The 20,150-nt window shown below is 35.9% G+C and overlaps 2 protein-coding genes and 5 non-coding genes across 8 annotated transcripts in view; 1 reads left to right on the top strand and 6 right to left on the bottom strand.

The window, feature by feature from the left end:
• Positions 1–2,054: 2,054 nt before the first annotated feature.
• On the bottom strand, positions 2,055–7,996 carry LOC101889475 (uncharacterized). Its single transcript, XM_011293638.3, has 5 exons — positions 6,531–7,996; positions 6,349–6,460; positions 3,235–6,278; positions 2,632–2,849; positions 2,055–2,571 (listed from the first exon to the last, which is right to left on the bottom strand). The coding sequence occupies exons 1-5, from the start codon at positions 7,893–7,895 to the stop codon at positions 2,223–2,225; spliced, it is 5,088 nt and encodes a 1,695-aa protein (XP_011291940.1). The 5' UTR covers positions 7,896–7,996; the 3' UTR covers positions 2,055–2,222.
• Positions 7,997–10,561: 2,565 nt separating this feature from the next.
• The window catches only part of LOC101889302 (neurogenic protein mastermind), a 425,563-nt gene continuing 415,974 nt past the window's right edge, over positions 10,562–20,150 (top strand). The window contains exons 1-2 of one of the 2 annotated variants that reach the window (XM_059128470.1): positions 10,562–10,862; positions 11,173–11,474. The gene's annotated coding sequence lies outside the window, so the exon portion shown is untranslated. Of the gene's footprint in view, positions 11,475–20,150 lie in introns of both variants that reach the window. The other variant, XM_059128469.1, reaches the window with a different exon arrangement.
• On the bottom strand, positions 15,838–15,909 carry TRNAD-GUC (transfer RNA aspartic acid (anticodon GUC)). The gene has a single exon. It is a non-coding gene; the product is annotated as a tRNA-Asp (tRNA).
• Positions 16,394–16,465, bottom strand: TRNAD-GUC (transfer RNA aspartic acid (anticodon GUC)). The gene has a single exon. It is a non-coding gene; the product is annotated as a tRNA-Asp (tRNA).
• Positions 16,751–16,822, bottom strand: TRNAD-GUC (transfer RNA aspartic acid (anticodon GUC)). The gene has a single exon. It is a non-coding gene; the product is annotated as a tRNA-Asp (tRNA).
• TRNAD-GUC (transfer RNA aspartic acid (anticodon GUC)) lies at positions 19,069–19,140 on the bottom strand. The gene has a single exon. It is a non-coding gene; the product is annotated as a tRNA-Asp (tRNA).
• On the bottom strand, positions 19,463–19,534 carry TRNAD-GUC (transfer RNA aspartic acid (anticodon GUC)). The gene has a single exon. It is a non-coding gene; the product is annotated as a tRNA-Asp (tRNA).

Below are 20,150 nucleotides of genomic sequence, written 5' to 3'. Positions count from 1 at the left end.
TAAAAAAATGTAAAAAAATGTTGGCGTTTGACTTTATTGCATTTTCTTTTATCTCACCCTGTAATACCAAAGGGTACCATTTTACAATTTATTTACCATTTTATAGCTTTTCGTAACCATAATGTTTGAATTCCCAAAAACCCTTCTTTCATGAGTTCCTCTTCTTCTGAGAATGGTTCTATAAATGCCTCCATATCGAAATCCAATTCCTTTTCTATGGATATCTCAGGTGGTGTGGGTAGACTTGCGGATATTTTCTTTTCCTCAGTAGTTGTTTTAAATTCAATAATGTCAGGCGTGGAATTCAAAGAGGGAGGTATCAATTTGACACTTGAATTATGTTTATCTTCGGGGACACCATCCTTGGTTTTATCCAAACCATTAGATGAATTGGCATTTGTCTTAGACTGGTCATTGGTTTTTGTTTGGGTAAACTGTATTTCAGCTTCCATGGCTGCTAGGAACATTTCATCCTCATCGTCCTCATCCATGACTAAACTATTGTCTTTACTCCCTTTTACAGTGGAAGATAAAATATCATTTTTCTCCTGTACTTTTTTGACTTTTGCTTGCATTGCAAATTCTGTTTCCGGTATTACCAATGAGCCCGTGGTCATATCAGTATCCCTAGAACTAGAACTTTCATCATACAGCCCATTAGGCATTTCTTTCTTTTCCTCCTCTTCCTTGTTCTTTTCCAAGAGCAGTGTTTTTAATTCCTTTTCGCACATTAAAAGAGAGTCCAAAAATTTGTTACTCGGCATGGACTTGTCCGGGGAATCTTTACATTTCTCGTATCCCTTTGATTTCTTTTGGTCTTTGATTACTTTTTCTTTATCGGTTTCTTCAAGTTTATTTAATAAATTCATTGCCTTGGTATTGGTAATGGCATTTAGATTTAAGGACTTTTTCGTGGCTCGCTGCAGGGGTGTGGATTCCCAAAAACCTTTCGTACATCTATCCTACACTCCATCGGTGGCTCTTATTTCAAATTTCAGACAAATTACAAATTTCCAAAAGTATTTGCCTATGCCCCATGTTTATCGATAACAGTCGATAGATTAATCGACTGGGATCCACCTCGAGCTTATTCATCAGCCAATTCATTGCACAGTATATTGCTATGTCCTAGAATCCAACACAAATTAATGAGTCAAGAGCTCTCGATTAAATGGAACTTAACTTGATAGCTTTAAGGGTGGCTAGACTATCGAGTTTTGCTAGCCCTGATATAAGACCGGAATTAAGGCACCATCGACCTACACATTAAGAGACAACCGCATCATCGGTGATTCCAAAACAGTGGTGGATATTTTCAAATTCCACACAATGCAAAAAGCGTTTAGATCAACTATGTTGTAATTAAGTCGATCGCAGAAATCTTTAATAATAGAGCCGGATTGATATGAGAGTAAATGATTATCTCAATGAGAACTGATGATCTCTCTAAAAAAATCCACTCCAATCCATTTCTCACCTATTGCAAAGGATATAAGGGATCTTTAATGCTAGGAAAAGTGTTTAATGACTTTCTTACCCTTTTTTGAAAATCCCAAAAAAAAAAAAATAAATAAAGTACTTTTTGCCATCTTCCGTTTTTTGAAAATTAAAAACAGACTAGGAAATTATTTCATTCTGTATATCATTTGTGGTGGCACGTATTGAAGCTAATGTTAAATTAGAGCTACAATTTTTAGGTAATACATTTTTGGATAAAGATACATATGTAGTTGTTGCATGAGGATTGAGAATAAAATGTCTTGGTTCTAAATAAAGTTTCGCCAAAAATGTTGTTTGTATAGCCATAGGTCCTCAAGGGTTATACTTTCAAAACTGCAAACGATTTGATCGATTTACCCTTTGAAAATCTCAAGCACATTTTTTGTTGCCGTTAAATCAACTAAGTTTTTTTCTTAATTCACCCAGCTTTATCCCGGTAGATTCCAATTACATCTTTCAATAATTTATCCGTTAATTTTCTGTTATTTTTTGATGAAAAGTATATAATGCTGGTAATGCATGATTTTCTTTGTACAATATTGTAAATGTAATCATTGAAATTTCACTAAAATATATTTGTATTTAACAATTCATAATCTCAAATAGCACACTTTTACAATAGTATTCACAAAAAAAGCGAATTTTAAATTTAATAATTAATTCTAAACCAAAAGATCCTATCCTATTACATCTATATGGCAGCTTAAAATAATAATCAGTCTTTATAAAACGAAATCATCATCTGAACTATCATCGATCAAATTGACCTTCTTTTTCTTCCCTTTTGATTTCGTCGCCGTTTGCCCACTAGCAGCAAGTTTGGCATTTTTCTTAGCTTTTCTACGTTCTTTAAGGATCTTCTCCGCTCTTTCCAAGGGACACATTGAAACTTCAGTTATATTGGCATTGTTGTTGATAAAACTATCATCCTCTTCGACAACAAATGAATCAGGCATGTATTGGGAACATATCTCTTCGGGTAAAAGAGCTTGGGAGTAGATGTGTGAATGATCGTCGTATACACGCGGTGCGGGGATTTTAAAACCTCCTCCTCGTCGTGGAGCAGGACTCCTGAAAAGTAGTTTCTTTTTAATATTTTCTCATACATAAATTACAAAGAGGAATATTTACTTGAGCGATTGCAAATACATGGCCTGCATGTGTGAGGTGGATGCCTGATCTGGATCATCTTCATCGCTGTGCACCACTACAGAATCCAACATATAACCCCCAATGGAATGTTCAGCTTCATCTTCGCTTTGATCGGAACCACTTAATGCGGCCTCATCTTCAATAAACGAATTATATTTTCGCCTTTTTCTACGATGATGTATGCTACTTTCATCAGCCTGGAATGTAGGTAAACACCTCTGTATAATCTTAAAAATAAGATAGAATCTAGTCTACAGACGCATTCAGAAGCTACCGTTTTGTCCAGGTTGCAATATTTTGCAATTCAATTTAAAATACATTATTAAACTAAATCGAAAGGCTTGCTAATGTACTCACCAGACAAAACTGTGAGAGAAGTTGATTTTTTTCATAAAAAATATATTTTTATTAAAAAATAGAATACAAAAAAACTTTGTAAAATTTTATAAACTAGTCAACACATACTGGTGATTGTTTTTTTTTTAAGTTTTAAAATTATCTCTGAAACTGTAACATTTATTACGAAAAACATATATATTGAAAATCTACACTACTTTAGGAAACATTTCTTGGAAGACTCACTGCTTGGGTAGCTGCAATTTGTTCGAAATCACTATCATCGTCATCTTCATCATGGTCATCGGCGGCGATTACGGTCACATCATTTTCACTGCTCTCACCTTCGGTATCACTATCAAATATTTTACGTTTGGGGGCACTCGGACGTTTTCTTACCACCAAAATGCTTTCATCTTGTGTGGCCGGTAGTAATGGCTTACTATGGCTATGTGATGCGGTATCATTTTCTGATCTTGATATACCCAACGACGATGAGGTATTTCTTAAGGCACTGGGCAATTTTACACGACCCTTACCATTTTTCAAATACATATCAAAAAGACTAGGAGATTTATCGTTTTGTATACTATTTGTATTGGCTCGTGTTGAGGGTGATGTTAGGTTGGCACTAGAATTTGTGGGTAATGTACTTTTGCTGGGAGACATCAATTTAGTTGAGGTGGCAGGATTGAGGGTCGAATGGCTGCGTGCTAAATTAAGTTTGGCCGACAATTTTGAGGCCAAGGATGTCTTTTGTATTGTGGGCTTGGCATGCAAAAGATTGGGAGATTTCATTTGGTCATCGGCAAATAAGTCAGGGGATTGGCGGGCCATAGAATCTTTGTTTAAATTTTCCTTGAGACTCTCACGCCGCGTGGGCGCTGATGACACTTTACTCGTTGATGATGATTTCATGAGTTCCTCTTCTTCTGGGAATGGTTCCATAAATGCCTCCATATCGAAATCCAATTCCTTTTCTATGGAGATCTCAGGTGGTGTGGGTAAATTTGCGGATATTTTGTTTTCCTCATTCGTTGTTTTAAATTCAATAATGTCAGGTGTGGAATTCAAAGAGGGAGGTGTCAATTTGACACTGGAATTATGTTTATCTTCGGGGGCATCTTTTCTTGTTTTATCCAAACCATTAGAAGAATTGGCATTAGTCTTAGACTGGTCATTGGTTTTTGTTTGGGTAAACTGTATTTCAGCTTCCATGGCTGCTAGGAACATTTCATCCTCATCGTCCTCATCCATGGCCAGACTAATATCTTTGCTTCCTTTTACAGTGGAAGATAAAATATCATTTTCTTCCGTCGCTTTTGTAACTTTTGTCTCCATTGGAAATTCCGTTTCCGGTATTGCCAATGAGCCGGTGGTCATATCAGTATCTCCGGAACTTTCATCATACATCCCATTAGGGATTTCTTTCTTTTCTTCCTCTTCCTTGTTCTTTTCCAAGAGCAGTGTATTTAATTCCCTTTCGCACATTAAAAGAGAATCCAAAAATTTGTTACTGGGCATGGATTTGTCAGGGGAATCTTTACATTTCTCGTCTCCCTTTGATTTCTTGTGGTCTTCCATTACTTTTTCTTTATCGGTTTCTTCAAGTTTATTTAATAAATTCATTGCCTTGGTATTGGTAGTGGAATTTAGATTTAAGGACTTTTTAGTGGGTCCCTGCAGGGGTGTGGATTTAAAAGCCATGTCTGGTTTATTAAACTCCAACCATTGGCTGCAATATTTGGACTCAGTGAATGAAGCTTCATTTTCCTCTTCCAAATTAAGGGTGCGCTCATCGGATTCATTGTCCACGAAGGTGTTGTAGACCATTGATTCTTGTACATTGGATGCAGACGCAGTCTTGGCCCTTTGCTCTTCTTCTTCTTTGTATTTTGCGGTTTGCTTGTATCTTTCGTAAAACCAATCGAATGTCTCACTCGGCTCTAAGAGTTCAAAATCAGCAAATATTTCATCAACTTTCTTTCTCATTTCATCTTCATCGATTGACTCATCGTCGGAGGGAATGTCATCGATTGTGGCCTCGGACTTCATTTTCTCCATTTCTGATTCTTCCAGAAACTTTTCAGCTTTCTCCAAGCCTCCAAAAAGTCTAACAATTATTCGATGAATCTCACGAATTGACTTTTCTTCCTCTGTCTCATTGTCGAAATCCTGAAGGGCATTCAAAACTTTCATTTGCTCCAGGTTATTGCGTAGATAATCCTTGTGTACAGTTAGCAGTTTGTATTTCATATCATCGGACATTTCCTTGGATTTTAAATGATAAGATAAGTCGTTGATTTGGGCTCGTTTTAAGACTTCCGGCGTTGTGTGAGTGGTGTTCATGAATATCTCTAATTTCTTAAGTCTTTCGTTTATGTAAATTTCATTGGCAGATATAGCATCATCATCGCCATTATCACAAATTCCAGTGTTTTGCATTTGATCTTTAGAACAACTCGGTGTGGAACTTGGGCTGTCATTCATTAATTTTTGGCGTTTTTTCGGTGTCACATCTTCAATTTTTTCCTCCGATGTGTCATCACACAAATCCACTGATTCAATTTCGATTGTAGGAACTTCAGCCTTGATTTTCAATTGCGATGGTTTTGGTGACTGTATATCATTGAAAAGATGTTTCATGCGATCAAAACTCTTTTCCAGCCTTTGCTGTGTATGTATGCCCGGTTTGGCTTGTGTCATTTTTGTGTCGATTTCAAAATATTCCAAATCTTCGGCATCCAATTCCTTGGTTGGCTTTTTGTTGAAAAATGTACGCAAATCTTGAGCACCTTTCTCATTTCCCATTGCTTTCTTCGCTTGTTTTGAACCACTGGGTTTTTTCTTGTCATCACCAGCGGCATCATTTTCTGCGTCTGGAGTTACAAATGTCTGCAAACATTTTGGCTTAATATCGGTGGGAACCAAACGTGGCGCCTGATTATACAAGGAGCGCCGCACTACCGAGGAACTTAGTATTTTCTTATTCATCTGATCCTTGCTATGGAGGACATCTTTCAAAATTTGTTGTTCTCTCCCCTCGGTAACTAGCATTACGACATTTCCATTTTTCTTTCTTCCAGTTCGGCCAATACGCTGTATAAACCTTGTAGGATTTGTGGTACTTATATCGAAGCAAACAATCAAATCCACTTCACCCACATCAATGCCTTCTTCGCCAATGGAGGTGGCAATAAGTATGTTGATTTGTCCCGAACGAAAGTCGTTCATTATCTGTATTTGTTGCTTTTGGGTAAGGGGTCTTAGATTGCCGGTACCACCTTGGCCTTGAGGGAGGAAGATAAAACATCAAATAAGTTTCCATTCGTTAGAATCTAAAATATGACTCATTCTTACCAACAAAACATTTTGGCTTCAATAGAGGGACATGCTGCAGAAGCATACGATAGATTAACAAAACCGACTCACGATATTCACAAAAGACTATGGCCCGAGACTCCGCATGGTTCTGTAAAAAAAACAATAACAAACATATAATTAAATTGGAAATAGATTATTTTCAAAATTTAGCTACTCACCTCGAAATGTTTGAGCAAACACTCCCTGGCCTTTTCGAATTTCGGATGACCAAAATCCAAATCTTTTGGGATTTCAGCAATCTTACCATTCGTCATGGGACCAGCCGACACATTAAACGGATTGGGGCCAACTTCCTCATTTAGGCGATCAATCATATTCCGCAAACGGCGATCCATTTGTATAACAAATTTCGTTTTCCCCTCCATGTCTTCTTCAAAGTTGTTAAGGAAAACTCTTACACCATGACGTTCGAGCAACTCCAGTGAATGATATAGGCTTATGCAAATGGAAAAATTACTCATTATGGCGGAATGTTGAGGATGACGTCCATTGTGTTGACAACGTTCCTGATAACGTTTTTGTTCGTAGAGTAAAAAATTGCGATTTATATTTGCCAGAGATCCCGAAAGCATTTGGCAATCTATGAGCTGTCTCAAATATGGATCAATTATCTCCAAGAGTTCTTCTCGTATTTCTTTAATACGTTCCCCCCAGGATACCACCACAGTTTCCATGGAACGTTTGTGGACATAAGGTACCACATCAACGGAGTTCTCACAACGTACCTCAATGTGAGATATCAAGAGATTACGAATCACCTCCGCCACATCATCCATGGTGCGTCCCGGAGTTGCGGACAAGGCAACTACACGAAAATATCTATTCTTTGCAGCAATTGCTTGAACAACTTCAACGTAGGCATATTTCCCCTTGGCCTTGTGCGCTTCATCCACAACAATCAGTTTGATATCATCGAATGGAAATTCGAAATTACAGGAACTTGTTGAATCTTCCAATATGCTTTCCACCCCCTCCTCATCACCCTGAACATAATTGCCCAAAATATCAGATTGTACAACTTGGGGTGTGGCAAAAAATACTCTCTTTGTTTTCCATAGCTCAGCACGCTTGGCTTTCGGTAATCTTCCAGTCAATTCCACAGTGTCTTTGCGGGGAAATGGCATAATTTTCTGGCAGGCTTCTATCTGTTGATTCACCAAGGGCCTTGTTGGAGCCATAAATATCACCTTACCGCGAGGATACCAACGATACAGATTGTACATGACCACAGCTGCAATAAAAGTCTTACCCAAACCAGTGGGCAGCACCACCAGAGTATTGCGATATAAAGCCGCCTGAACAATACTCATTTGATAGGATCGACATGGCAGATTACTGGGATAGATCCAGGTGTCTCCAACATTTCTATCAAATCCTCTGTGTTGCTCAACATCACACAGTTTTGAAGAATTATTTAAACCTTCCAGAGGTTTATCCAATATACCCATCAACGTGTGCAGTTCCTCATCATCGAAATTCGCGTCCCATGGATCATCATCGTTGGCATTGGTTTTCGAAGTCATTTTCAAAAGTATTTCAGCGCCATAACAATGTAAACAACTAACGTCGTAATATGTATGTATGTAAGAACAAACGGTAGACAAAGGAAAATTACCGATAACAAACAAAAAAAGCAAAAAAAAAAAACAAAACTAATTTGTTTACGAAAGAAAAACGTAGGAAATGCAATCAGCTGGGAGTGTAGGGTTTCAAAGGCACTGCAAAGTAGGGATCGCAAAATCAAATTAAGAAGTGACAACAATTAGCGCTTTAAAAATCGCCGAAAAGTACGATCTGCTGTAGTGTTGTAGAGAGCAAAATTTTTGTTTTTTAAGTAAAATGTAATTTTTTAAGATACATGATCGGATATTTATTACATAATAAAGGGGATGTTATGCTGTTAATAATAATAAACAATATTAGCCAAATGGCTACCATGAGTTCGTACTCCAGCACAATATCGTTCCCACATGGCAAAATGACGACAAGTTAGGCTAAAGATGAGGATACATAAGCAGCTTGGCGTCATGGCTTGGCATATTAATATCAAATTATGAGGGACAACGAGGGCAGAATTTGAGTGCGGCTCTGGCATTCCTTTATGTCTCAATATATGTCATGCGAAGACTTCAAGCTGCTTATGTAACCACACCCATGGTACAATAAGGAGGTAGAACAGCTTCGTAAAACTACAGAAATACAGCCCTGAGGCTATGCCCGCTTCCTGTCAGAATTATTCAAAATTATATCCAACAAGTTGTTTTCATTTATTTGATATTTTGTGGTTATTTTTCAAATGCATCAAATAGCGCGAAAATTTAATGAAATGCCTGGATTTTCTCTCAAAAATATGATCCTAAATGTTCAATCTTTCAATTCCGTTGCAAATTTGGTTAATGCACGACCCGCTATTTATGTTTCTTCCTATAATTGATTTTTAAAATATTTTGTTTTTACTTTTCAAAACAATAAAAACATACACAAAATTGACAGAAGTCGGGCACACTTAGAAAAAAAATTGTAATCAGCTGGTAGCTCTACCTTACCTTTTTATTGTACCATGACCACACCTTAACTTTAAAAAAATCCTGTTTGGCTTGTAGTCAGAATTACTATCAAAGTATATAAAAAAACCAAGCAACTTGTTGCATTGATTTTGAATAAATAATTGAAAACCATGAAAATTGATTTTCAAAATCATGTTCTATACATCTCTAAAGGTTTATTTTGCTACAAAAACTGTAGATATTGTAGATGCATACGTTGCAATAAGCATTTTGAAAACATCCGAATTTGAATATTTTCTGATCTTTTTTTTATTATTAAAAATCTGATCAGATTTGGATTGAGCTCCCATATACAGGGTGAGATAAAAAAACTGCAACATTTTTCTATTTAATTTTGTTGAGTGAAAGCAAAAAATGTCGGAAATAGCATCAAATTTAGAATAAGTTTAGATTTGTTCGAATTGGTCACGTTTGGCACGAATTATGGCCTTCGAATGGCCAATGAAACCGTCACACGCCGCCGAATGTTGCACTGCGGTATTTTGGCCCATTCCCGGTGAAGCGCTTGCTTGAGGTGGTCAACATTTTGGTATTTTTTAGTGCCGACCTTGCTTTCTCAAATACTCCAGACACGATAGTCCAACGGATTGGTATCCGGAGATTTTGGTGGTCATTGTGCGCTGGAAAAGAAGCGAGGAACCTCATTTTGTAGCCATTCTTGGGTGGCGCGTGCTGAATGCGATGGTGCTGAGTCCTGTTGGAATGTCCAAGGTCTGTGGCCGAACTGCTTGCGTGTCCAAGGCTTTAATACACCCTCCAGAATATTTAATATAATATTCGGCATTTATTCTGATGTCGATTAATAGGAGCGCAGAGCCACCATTGGCTGTTATGGCGGACCACACCATCACCATGGCCGGCGCTTGAATTCTGGTGGCCAACCGAAAGTGCACATTTTCAGCACATTTTGTTTGTTTACAAAATGCTGGACAACGAATGTTTCCTCATTGGAAAAAAACCAAATTCGGCAGTTCATCACTTTCGGCCAAGCGAAGCAACTCTTTAGCTCTTTTGAGTCTATTTTCTTTATGTTGCGGTGTAAGTTCCTGCACATTTTGGAATTTCAATGGTTTTATACCGAGCTAATTTTTCAATATTTATCGAATGAAATATTGTCTCAAATATTTATCTCACCCTGTAGTTGGTATGATCTACTTCAGATACTTAATACGCAAGTGGCGCAGTCCGACTTTTGACCTTTTGTTAATGTAAAAAAAAACTGCACCAAAATATTTCTGCTGTTAAGATTTGAGCCAAAGTTGTTGTTCGGTTACATTTTGCAATTTTAGAGAGGGAAAGTCGTTCATTTCTCAGTAACTTCTCACCATGTTAGAATTGGTATTTCTGCCATGCTTCTTACCGAGTAATTGTTTTTGGGAAAATAAACGAACGGACCGAATTTGACTAGCAATTTTTTCCATGGTAGAATAATACAAGTAGATGCATCATCGCTTGAGAACATTGCTATGTAAAAAAATTTTAAATGCTTTTTCAAATATAAGTATATTTTAATGTCGACGTCATTCGGAGGTTATTAAAATACGCTTTTTTCAACAATTTTTACAAATTTAAATAATTGTTCATTAAACAATTTCCATTTCCAAATTGGTTTGACAGTCCATTGTCCCAGCAGCTGTGTCGATGCGTCTAAATATATTCTTCTATCATGAATTTTTTTCCGTAAAATAGGAAATTCCTATTAAAGGCCATTTAAACAGGCCACCTTCTGACAAACAACGTTTTTCTTGCGTCTGTGAACAGCCTTTCTCACCCATACACATTTGGCTCTCCACCTAAAAAGACCCCAACAACACTCCACTTCACACCGACACCGTTTCGTTTGGGTCGTTCTTTGCTATGGAAACGAAATGTCAGTTCGTTGAAAAATGTTGTCTAAGCACAACAGCCATACGGACGTCGTCGGTTGGTTTCGTTTTGCGTTTGTTCCATCGACAACAACTATGCTTGTTCTTCTTCTACTTCGTGCACAAGTTCATCGAGTTTGTTATGATGGATGGATGCAATGACAATTTATGTTTGTTATTCGTGTGTTTTTTTGTATTCCAAAGCCAATCCAATGGAATGAAATCAAATGTTTGATGGAAATTGTTTATCAAAAGAAAAAGTAGGGTCGGTTACATGGGCTGCCATGAAAATTGAAACAAACAACAGCAAGTGAATGTGTTTTGTCAATTCTATTTCAATTTGTTTCTTCCTTGTAATTCTATCCCAGTCTTTGAATAATTAATAAATGTAAACAAAAACAACACGGTCTCTCTCTGGCGAAAAAAGAAGTGAAACGATTTGGCGCGCCATTTCTTTTTGAAGGCAAAAATGCATAAAAATTAAATTGTAAAATAGAAAGAAAAGCAAATGAAATGAATAAAGTTTAGTTAATTTATGCAAAAAATAGTTGCATTGCAAACGAGGTCATAGCTTAAGAAACTACTTTAAAGAAGAAAGTAGTGAGTCCCTGGCCACAGTTCACGTGGAAATCAAGTCTTGTCTTCCCATGCTAAGGCAAGAATTGCAAATGTAAGTTTCATACCTATATTTTTTTTTTGAATTTCTACGTTTAAGACCTGTTTTTATTTGTTTATAAGATAAATAAGTTAATTTTCTTTATAAAAACAACATTGAAAACAAATCATTATATGAGAAGGGGAAATTGCAAACATCAACATTTTCCAATTAGATTTTGTTTCGTATTCCACATTATTCCATTTTATCCTTTCAAAATGAGAATGTCATATTCTCTCCGACAAAAGGAGAATTGATCAGTTTTGTTTCTACAGTGGCCCCATTCATAAAAAATGTAACCTAATGTGGTGTTGACGTTTTTTTACTGTAATAATAATCATTATTTTTTAGAATATTTTGTTAATGAAGTTATATTCTTGATTGGAAGGTCCTATACATACCGGTAAATCGTAGACATACCGGTAAATCGTAATGACGAGTGGCAACGACGAGGCAAATTTAATTGACGAATGGGTGATTTTCAAATTCTGCACTTATGTACTATATTCAATGTATCTAAACAAAATCAATGATTGTAACAGATTCTACCTCCTGTGGCAGGATATTGTCTACATAGGTTTGCGTTTTCTGATAGTCTCCATATAAGGGTAACTCCCGATATTTGTACGATTCAAGCCACATTTTCTAGCGGAATTGTTTAAAACTTGGTACTGAGAATTTGAAATGGGTTTTTCCACCAGTGGCAGATCATACTCCATACAGGTTCCCACGTTCCATACAAACCCGATGAATTTGGTCACATCATTTTTATACCCTCAGCCATATGGCTAAAGAGGGTATCGTTTGATACGGTCAAAAAATGCCTAGTCGAAATAAGGGTTTTAGACCCTAAGTCTCTTTGTGTCAAATCCGTTTCAGAACATTTGGAGTCGATCTAGGAATGTCCGTTCTTCCGTCTGTCTGGCTGGCTGGTACATCGTAATATTTCTGTCAAACTTAGATCGAGATCGGAGAGGGGTCCACTTTTTCTGGTACCCCCTACAAAAGGACGAAATTTTCAAAAAATATATTTTTTGCACAGAAAGGGCAAGGCTAATCCGATTTTGCTCCAACTTTGTAATTATTAATATTTTCGTCATTGCTAGATCAGGTGCGAAAATGGACAATATCGGTCCACTCCACCAATTACCTCCCCCACAAAGGGTCAAAATATTGAATAATTTCAACTCTTATAAAATGTGATGTGTAAGAGTCCAATTGTCTTCAAATTTTACACATCCCAATATTTTTTTAGCCCAAGGTCTGGTGTTAACATGGAGTATATTGGTCCACTCCTTCTGGTGCCTCCCCCCCAAAAGGTCAACATTTTCAAAAAATATAATTTTTCTGCACAGAAAGGGCAAGGCTAATCCGATTTTGCTCCAACTTTACAAATCCTAATATTTGCATCATGGCTAGGTCAGGTGCGAAAATGGACAATATCGGCCCACTCCATCAAGGGGTCAACGTTTTGAATAATTCCAACTCTTATAAAATGTGATGCAAGAGTCCAATTGTCTTCAAATTTTACATATCCCAATAATTTTTTTAGCCCAAGGTCTGGTGTTAACATGGAGTATATCGGTCCACTTCTTCTGGTACATCCTCCACAAAAGGTCGCAATTTTCAAAAAATATATTTTTTGCACAGAAAGGGCAAGGCTAATCCGATTTTGCTCCAACGTTACAAATCCTAATATTTTCATCATGGCTAGGTCAGGTGCGAAATTGGACAATATCGGTCCACTCCATCAAGTACCTCCCCCACAAAGGGTCAACATTTTAAATAATTCCAACTCTTATAAAATATGATATCAGAGTCCAAATGTCTTCAAATTTTACACATCCCAATAATTTTTTTAGCCCAAGGTCTGGTGTTAACATGGAGTATATCGGTCCACTCCTTCTGGTACCTCCTCCACAAAAGGTCAACATTTTCAAAAAATATAATTTTTCTGCACAGTAAGGGAAGCAATAATCTAATTTTTGAATGTCCGTGAAGCGCATAAAACGCCTAATTAACTTCAGATTCCACTTAGACTTGGCTCATCTGAATATTTCTATCAACACAGGATCTGTTATTAAGACGGTAGAGATCGGACCATTGCTTCTGGTAGCTCCCTCACAAAGAGTCAACGTTTTGAATGACCAAAACGTTTATAAAATCCAAAATAAGCATTCGGTACTCTTTATATTCCACACATACAAACATTTTTGCTAACACAAGATCTGTGGAGAAGATGATATATATCTTCGAATCTCTTCTGGTACCTCACCTACAAAGGGTCACAATTTTCAATACTTTTATCTGCCATAACTTGCGAAACAAGTCAGCAATTTTTCTAAAAAGTATTACATATCTCATATAAAGTAAAGGATGTAACCAATACAGTCGAAACCTGGCACGTCGGAATATTTATATCATATTTGTTTAGGTCCGATATGAAATGGACAATATTGGTCCATTCCTTTAGAACCTACCGCATTGAGGGCCAACAATTTTAATAATAATAATAGAAGTAAAAATATATTTAAATAATCGAAAATTGGGTGAGGGTATATATCTGTCTGCTAAACCGACTGATACTTTTTAACTTGTTTTAAGGGAATCGTATAAAAGTCGGTATGCAGAGTTTGTAATGGATTTTGTCTGCTGTGGGATTATTTCTTATACCGTTCATAAAGCGCTACCTCCGAGTAGTTGGTATGTAACTAATTTTTTGTATGCTCCACATACATAGTATGGAGGTTATATTTATAATTTAGTTTAGCTCTATTTCTGGAACTATAAGTTGGTTTCTCTACGGCGATTTTAGTAATTAACCGGAAATATTGATATTTTCCTACTTCTAGTGCAATGTTACATTTTTGGTTCTCAGATCTTGCCCCATTAAAATTGTCATTCTCCATAATCTTGAGAACAAAATATTACGCCTTCTTAATTATGAATAATCAAAAAGTTCAGATTGTCACAAAAAATATATATATCGGCATTAGTTCATAAAGTAATGGAGCCACTGTGTGTTATTTCGCATATGTTTCCCATTATATTGTATTTGTTTTGATTACACGAATTCACTTTGTCACATTAATTTTGTTTATAAGTCTCTACTCTCTCTCTCTCACCCTGTTCCTTTATCATATTTATTCTTATCGTTTCATGTTGTTTCACCCAGTTGTTCCCCTTCTATGTATGCTTCGAAATGTATGTGTTCCATTTCATTCTGTTTCTATGTATATCTCCCGTTTTCTTGTTTTTGTTTCGTTAGTTTATGCAAGATCAGTACGGTTGTTTTGTTCTCACCCTCTCTCTCTATCGTTCGCTCACTCCTTCGATTTGGGTTCATTGGTGTCGTTACTGTTGTTGTTTAATTTTGCATTTTATTGTGGTTGCAATTTCTTACGTACAACAATAAATCACCACATGCACGCGTATGTGTGTTGAATTGTGGGGCTGTGCATTGCGATTTGCAAAAAATAAAAAACAAATGAACTAAAATTGAATGATAATTTGCATACATAATTAGAATTATAGACGGGGGAGAAAAAGGAGACACCTTTCTGATTTTTCGTTGTTTACTTTTTTCATTAAGTTCCCAGAAGTAATAGAATTCAGGTAGGTATTGTTATTTAGAAATTCAATGTCGAAAGTAAAAGTTTCTTCTTCCGTTTTGCAGTGACCTTTGTTTGGTCGTCAGTTAAGATGAAAGCAATTTTTTTCAAGTTGGGAGAGGCCGCTATATAATTTCCTTCACAATATTCATTGGATATTTGAGAAATTTGATTAATTGTGTCACAACCTTTGTAGAATTAAGAAGATAAAGTCATGCAATCATATGTTTAATTTTTTTCTAAATTTTTTTCGTTTGAAAACATCTCATTGTCAAAATGTATATTTAAATATTCTTTGCAAATACGCAAGTCAGAGATGGGATAGTTTTTATGCAGTAAAATTTGACAAGGTAAATTACAGAAAATGCAGAGATGTGTACGCTTATTTGAAATTAATTTACCTTCTAATTTCCATTTTCAAATGCTTTAATCTAGTTCTCCGTTCAATATTATAAGGTAAAGAATTAATCATGAATATTGGATGATGTGATCTTTTCAGATTCAAACAAACGGGAATGAATCGATTTTGAATTGAAAAATCAGTTAACATTGCACTTATTCCGCTGATTGATAAACGTTTCACAATACAAAACGAATAAGAATAGGAATAAGCCTACCTATTTTGAAATACCTTTTTTAACTTTTGAAAATAATTCCATTTTTAGATCTTGTTAAAATCTTTATGCATCAATAAAATGAAAGACTTCAACCCAAAATTATTTGCTACAATCGGATATAGAACTAATGTTGCAAAAAAATTTATTAATCTCCCCGACGGGGAATTGAACCCCGGTCTCCCGCGTGACAGGCGGGGATACTAACCACTATACTATCGAGGATATTGATTTAAGATTTAAACTGAAAACAATTATTTTTTTTACCATGGTGCAATTATATGTTATGGCACAATATTTATCCAGAGTGTGCATTAACCAGTTTTGCCCATGGTAGAATCAAAAACCTAAAGTCGTGCTCTCATATGTTCGTAATTTTTTCAAAATTATTCATTTGCCAAAATGTATATTTTTAAATCCGTTGTTTATACACAAATCCGAGATGGAAACCATCAGTGAAATTTGACAAGGTAAATTACAGAAAATGCAGAGATGGGTATTATTATTTGAAATGTCTTTATCTTCTACATTTTATCATGGTTTTGCCATAGAGTTAGAATATTGAACAGTTTGGATAATATTTTTGGAAGAAAATCCAGGCATTTCATTCATATTACGCGCTTTTCATACATTGAGAAATGAGGGAAAATATCAATTTCAAAGTATGTTTTAATAATATGTATTAGTACGTAAAAAGTTAATCTTTCGTCTCCCCGACGGGGAATTGAACCCCGGTCTCCCGCGTGACAGGCGGGGATACTAACCACTATACTATCGAGGATCTTGAGGGATTTGGTATAAATCCTTATCGCCAGGATAATAATTAGACAATTAAATCATAACAAAATATTAATATGAAAGTCAACAATTAAATTTTTAAATTTTTAATGAGCAATCTTCTGGAAATCTGAAATTTAGCCCAAAAATATATATTTTTCTAATAATCTCATTGAATAATTAAGGAACAATTTCTTAGTTTCTTTTACCACAAATCTTCATGAGGTTATATAAAGAATATTGTTTCCTTCTAAGCGCGCCCAAGGGTACTCAAAAATATATATTTGATCTCCCCGACGGGGAATTGAACCCCGGTCTCCCGCGTGACAGGCGGGGATACTAACCACTATACTATCGAGGATCTTAAAATAATACCAAAAAGTTAAGCTCACGAGAATATGCATGAAAAATCCTATATCTGTGTAACGTGAGGAATATTCTGTTGAATATCCATTGTAAAATATAGTTAAAATCATCAAAATACCGAATATCAGGGGGTACCGTTATATGGGGGCTATACGATATCGTGGACCGATATAGCCCATCTCGAACTTGACCTTCTAGCAGAAAAAAGGCTGATCTGTGCACAACTTTAGCTTCTTATCTTTATTCGTTTTGACCCTAGAGTTATTACAACAGACGGACGGACAGGACAGGGCTAAATCGTCTTAGCATTTTACGCTGATCAAGAATATACGCTGGTGGCCAAAACTAAAGCCGTTGGTACCGTTATAAATTTAACGATAAGCTTTTGGTTCTTCTTTCATACGTCATATATCATTTTTGTGTGATTTTAAATCCAATTTTGATCAATTGGATAAAAGAACAAATATTCAGTGACTGCAACAAAAGTTTGTTACAAAAAACCATGTCATAAAAGTACAAATTATGCAGGAAATAAAAAAACGCTCTTTTGTAACATCGCCGGAGTTGGTGAGGGAGTTATCTTTAGAAGTAAGCACAAGAACTGTACGTCGAAGAGCTGTGGAAGCAGGCTTACATGCTCGGAAGCCGTCGAAGAAACCATTTATTTCGGCAAAGAATCGAAACGCCAGGCTATCTTTTGCCAAAGCTCATATTCATAGAAATGCTACTCGTTGGAAAAAGGCTCAGTTATGAACAATTTTACTGTGAGAAGACCACAAAATGAGAGACTTAAGCCTCAGTATTTCAAGGATACAATTATGGAATGGGGCTGTTTTTCCCATGCTCGAGTTGGACCAATTCATGAAATAAATTAAACTATGGATCGATTTGTGTATAAAAATGTGTTAGAGAACGTAATGCTTCATTTTTCAGAAGAAAGTATACCATTTGTTTGGGGTTTCCAACATGATAATAACCCGAAACACAAATCTAGATTTATTAAAAATTGGTTATTTGAGTCAAAAATCAGAGTTTTACAATGACTAGCCTTATCTTCCGACTTAAACCCAATAGAAAATCTCTGGAGTATTGTAGATCGATTTTTCGAGATTCGCAGACAAACAAACACAACATTTTCAATTCAGGACGTTTGGAACAGCATCACAAAGGATCAAATTGAGCGACTTATAGACTCAATGCCTCGTAATTGTGCTGCTGTTATTAAAAATACTGGATATACTAATGACTATTTGTTTTATTTTATAATTTTTTGTGTAAAATAAAAAAGGAGCTTCAGTTTTGACCGAGCAAAAATTGAGAAAAAATTATTTTTCTTTAAAAAAATATATTTCAAATTTAATTTTGCTTTAATGTTTTTTTTTATAATTTATAGGTAAATAAAATAGAAAGTTATAAACTATATATATTTATCCGGCTTTACAATGCTATGTTATACCAGTTGCTTTAGTTTTGGCCACCAGTATATAATAATTATTTAGATGAATTACAGGGTTGCCCATATTCGACGGACCCATCTGGCAACGCCATAACTTTTGACAGAGATGTCACATCGCTTAATGACATACCGCGTTTGAAGCGTCAGTCCAAGCAGATTTTTACCATGAACCAATACACGCCACGCGAGCGCTCTGAAATAGTTGAAATTTACATTCAACAGAAGAAGTCAATTGTAAGTGCGCCTTCTAAGAACACCATTATGCGTTTATACGAAAAATTTTCGACTGGTAAGGCTCTTTCTAATCCGAAGAGGCCAGTGTTGAGAGGTCCCCAAGAACATCCCAAAAACGCTGTTCTCAGCAGTTGGGAATGGATCGGTCCACTTTACAACGGATTATTCGCATTGATTTGCATTTGTTCCCGTACAAAATTCAATTGACGCAAGCCTCGTCGAATGGAATGGGTCATGGGTCCGTCGAATATGGGCAACCCTGTACAAACGGAATGGATCTTAGTACACCCTCCATACTATATATGGTGGAAGTTATGAAAAATTCTACATCCCTGTATTTTGTCACATCTTTTGTCAAAAAGTCACCAAAATCTGCCCTCATTTTGAGAAATATTTAAATATTTACAAAAAAGTATTGTTTTAGAAAAAGTAAAGCCTGTTATCATCGACGTTTAAACTTTGCTTAGTTTATGTCTGCTAATCATTTTTTCTAATACCAAAAACTATGGCGAAAAGAGATCCTAAGTCAACTTCCAAAAAATATGTTTGACCTCCCCGACGGGGAATTGAACCCCGGTCTCCCGCGTGACAGGCGGGGATACTAACCACTATACTATCGAGGATCTTGAAATGGATAATACTACAATTTTGGATTTACAAGGATGTGCATTAGAATTCCTATATTCCTGTAACTTACGGTATATATTGGCATGGACTACCATTGGATTTATCTTACGCAATCATTATATATAGCCCAGAATTCCGGGCAATTAAAAAAAAGCTAAGAAAATTAAGTGCAAATATGAATGCTGTCTGTTCCTTAAATCTACTCATTGTTTATACAAACAACTGAAAAATTTTACCGCAAAGTAGTCCGAAATTCGTATGAAAAGAAATTCTATGTCCATTTTAAAATTCTAATCTCCCAAAAAATAATGTTTTGATCTCCCCGACGGGGAATTGAACCCCGGTCTCCCGCGTGACAGGCGGGGATACTAACCACTATACTATCGAGGATCTTGAATCGCATATCTTAGAATTTTTTTGTGTAGAAACAACACGTTTAAAAATACACATGCACACATAATTGGCAAATAATCGCAATCGCAGAAATATTTATATGTCCATACAAGCGTTTGGTGTTAGCTGATAAAGCCCATTTGATACAACGTTCATTCACACGAGAATGGTGATTATGAACACACGAAGAAGCGTAGAATATATGAATTGATTATATTTGCAAATACATATAGAATGCTTTATTTGACCTCTTAGCCTAAAAGTATGCTATATCATTAGGATTTGTTCTGGTGCTTGCTGTTGAAAATTTTAATGATATCATTTTAGCTAATAATAAGAATGTCATTAGTAACAGTTAATTTAGGAGCCACGACAACAAATGTCGTCCAAAAATAAACCAAATATTATGGGGTTTAAACGATTTGTTCTAATGGTTTATTTCAATTAATTCATTGTAACTAATGCCTTTGCATTAAAAGCTCCATTACATTGGGGCCTAAAAAGTAAGTCCATTTATATTTAATACTAAAATAATCCGGTGAAACACCTTTAATTATTTCATTTAACAATGGGTTACATTAAAATATGCCGATACAGTTCAATATTTCAAATA

Source organism: Musca domestica, unplaced genomic scaffold (assembly GCF_030504385.1).
Source record: "Musca domestica strain aabys unplaced genomic scaffold, Musca_domestica.polishedcontigs.V.1.1 50, whole genome shotgun sequence".
In the NCBI taxonomy this organism is placed as follows: domain Eukaryota; kingdom Metazoa; phylum Arthropoda; class Insecta; order Diptera; family Muscidae; genus Musca; species Musca domestica.
The sequence above is the reverse complement of the archived record's forward strand: the minus strand, read 5'-3'. Positions and strand labels throughout refer to the sequence as shown.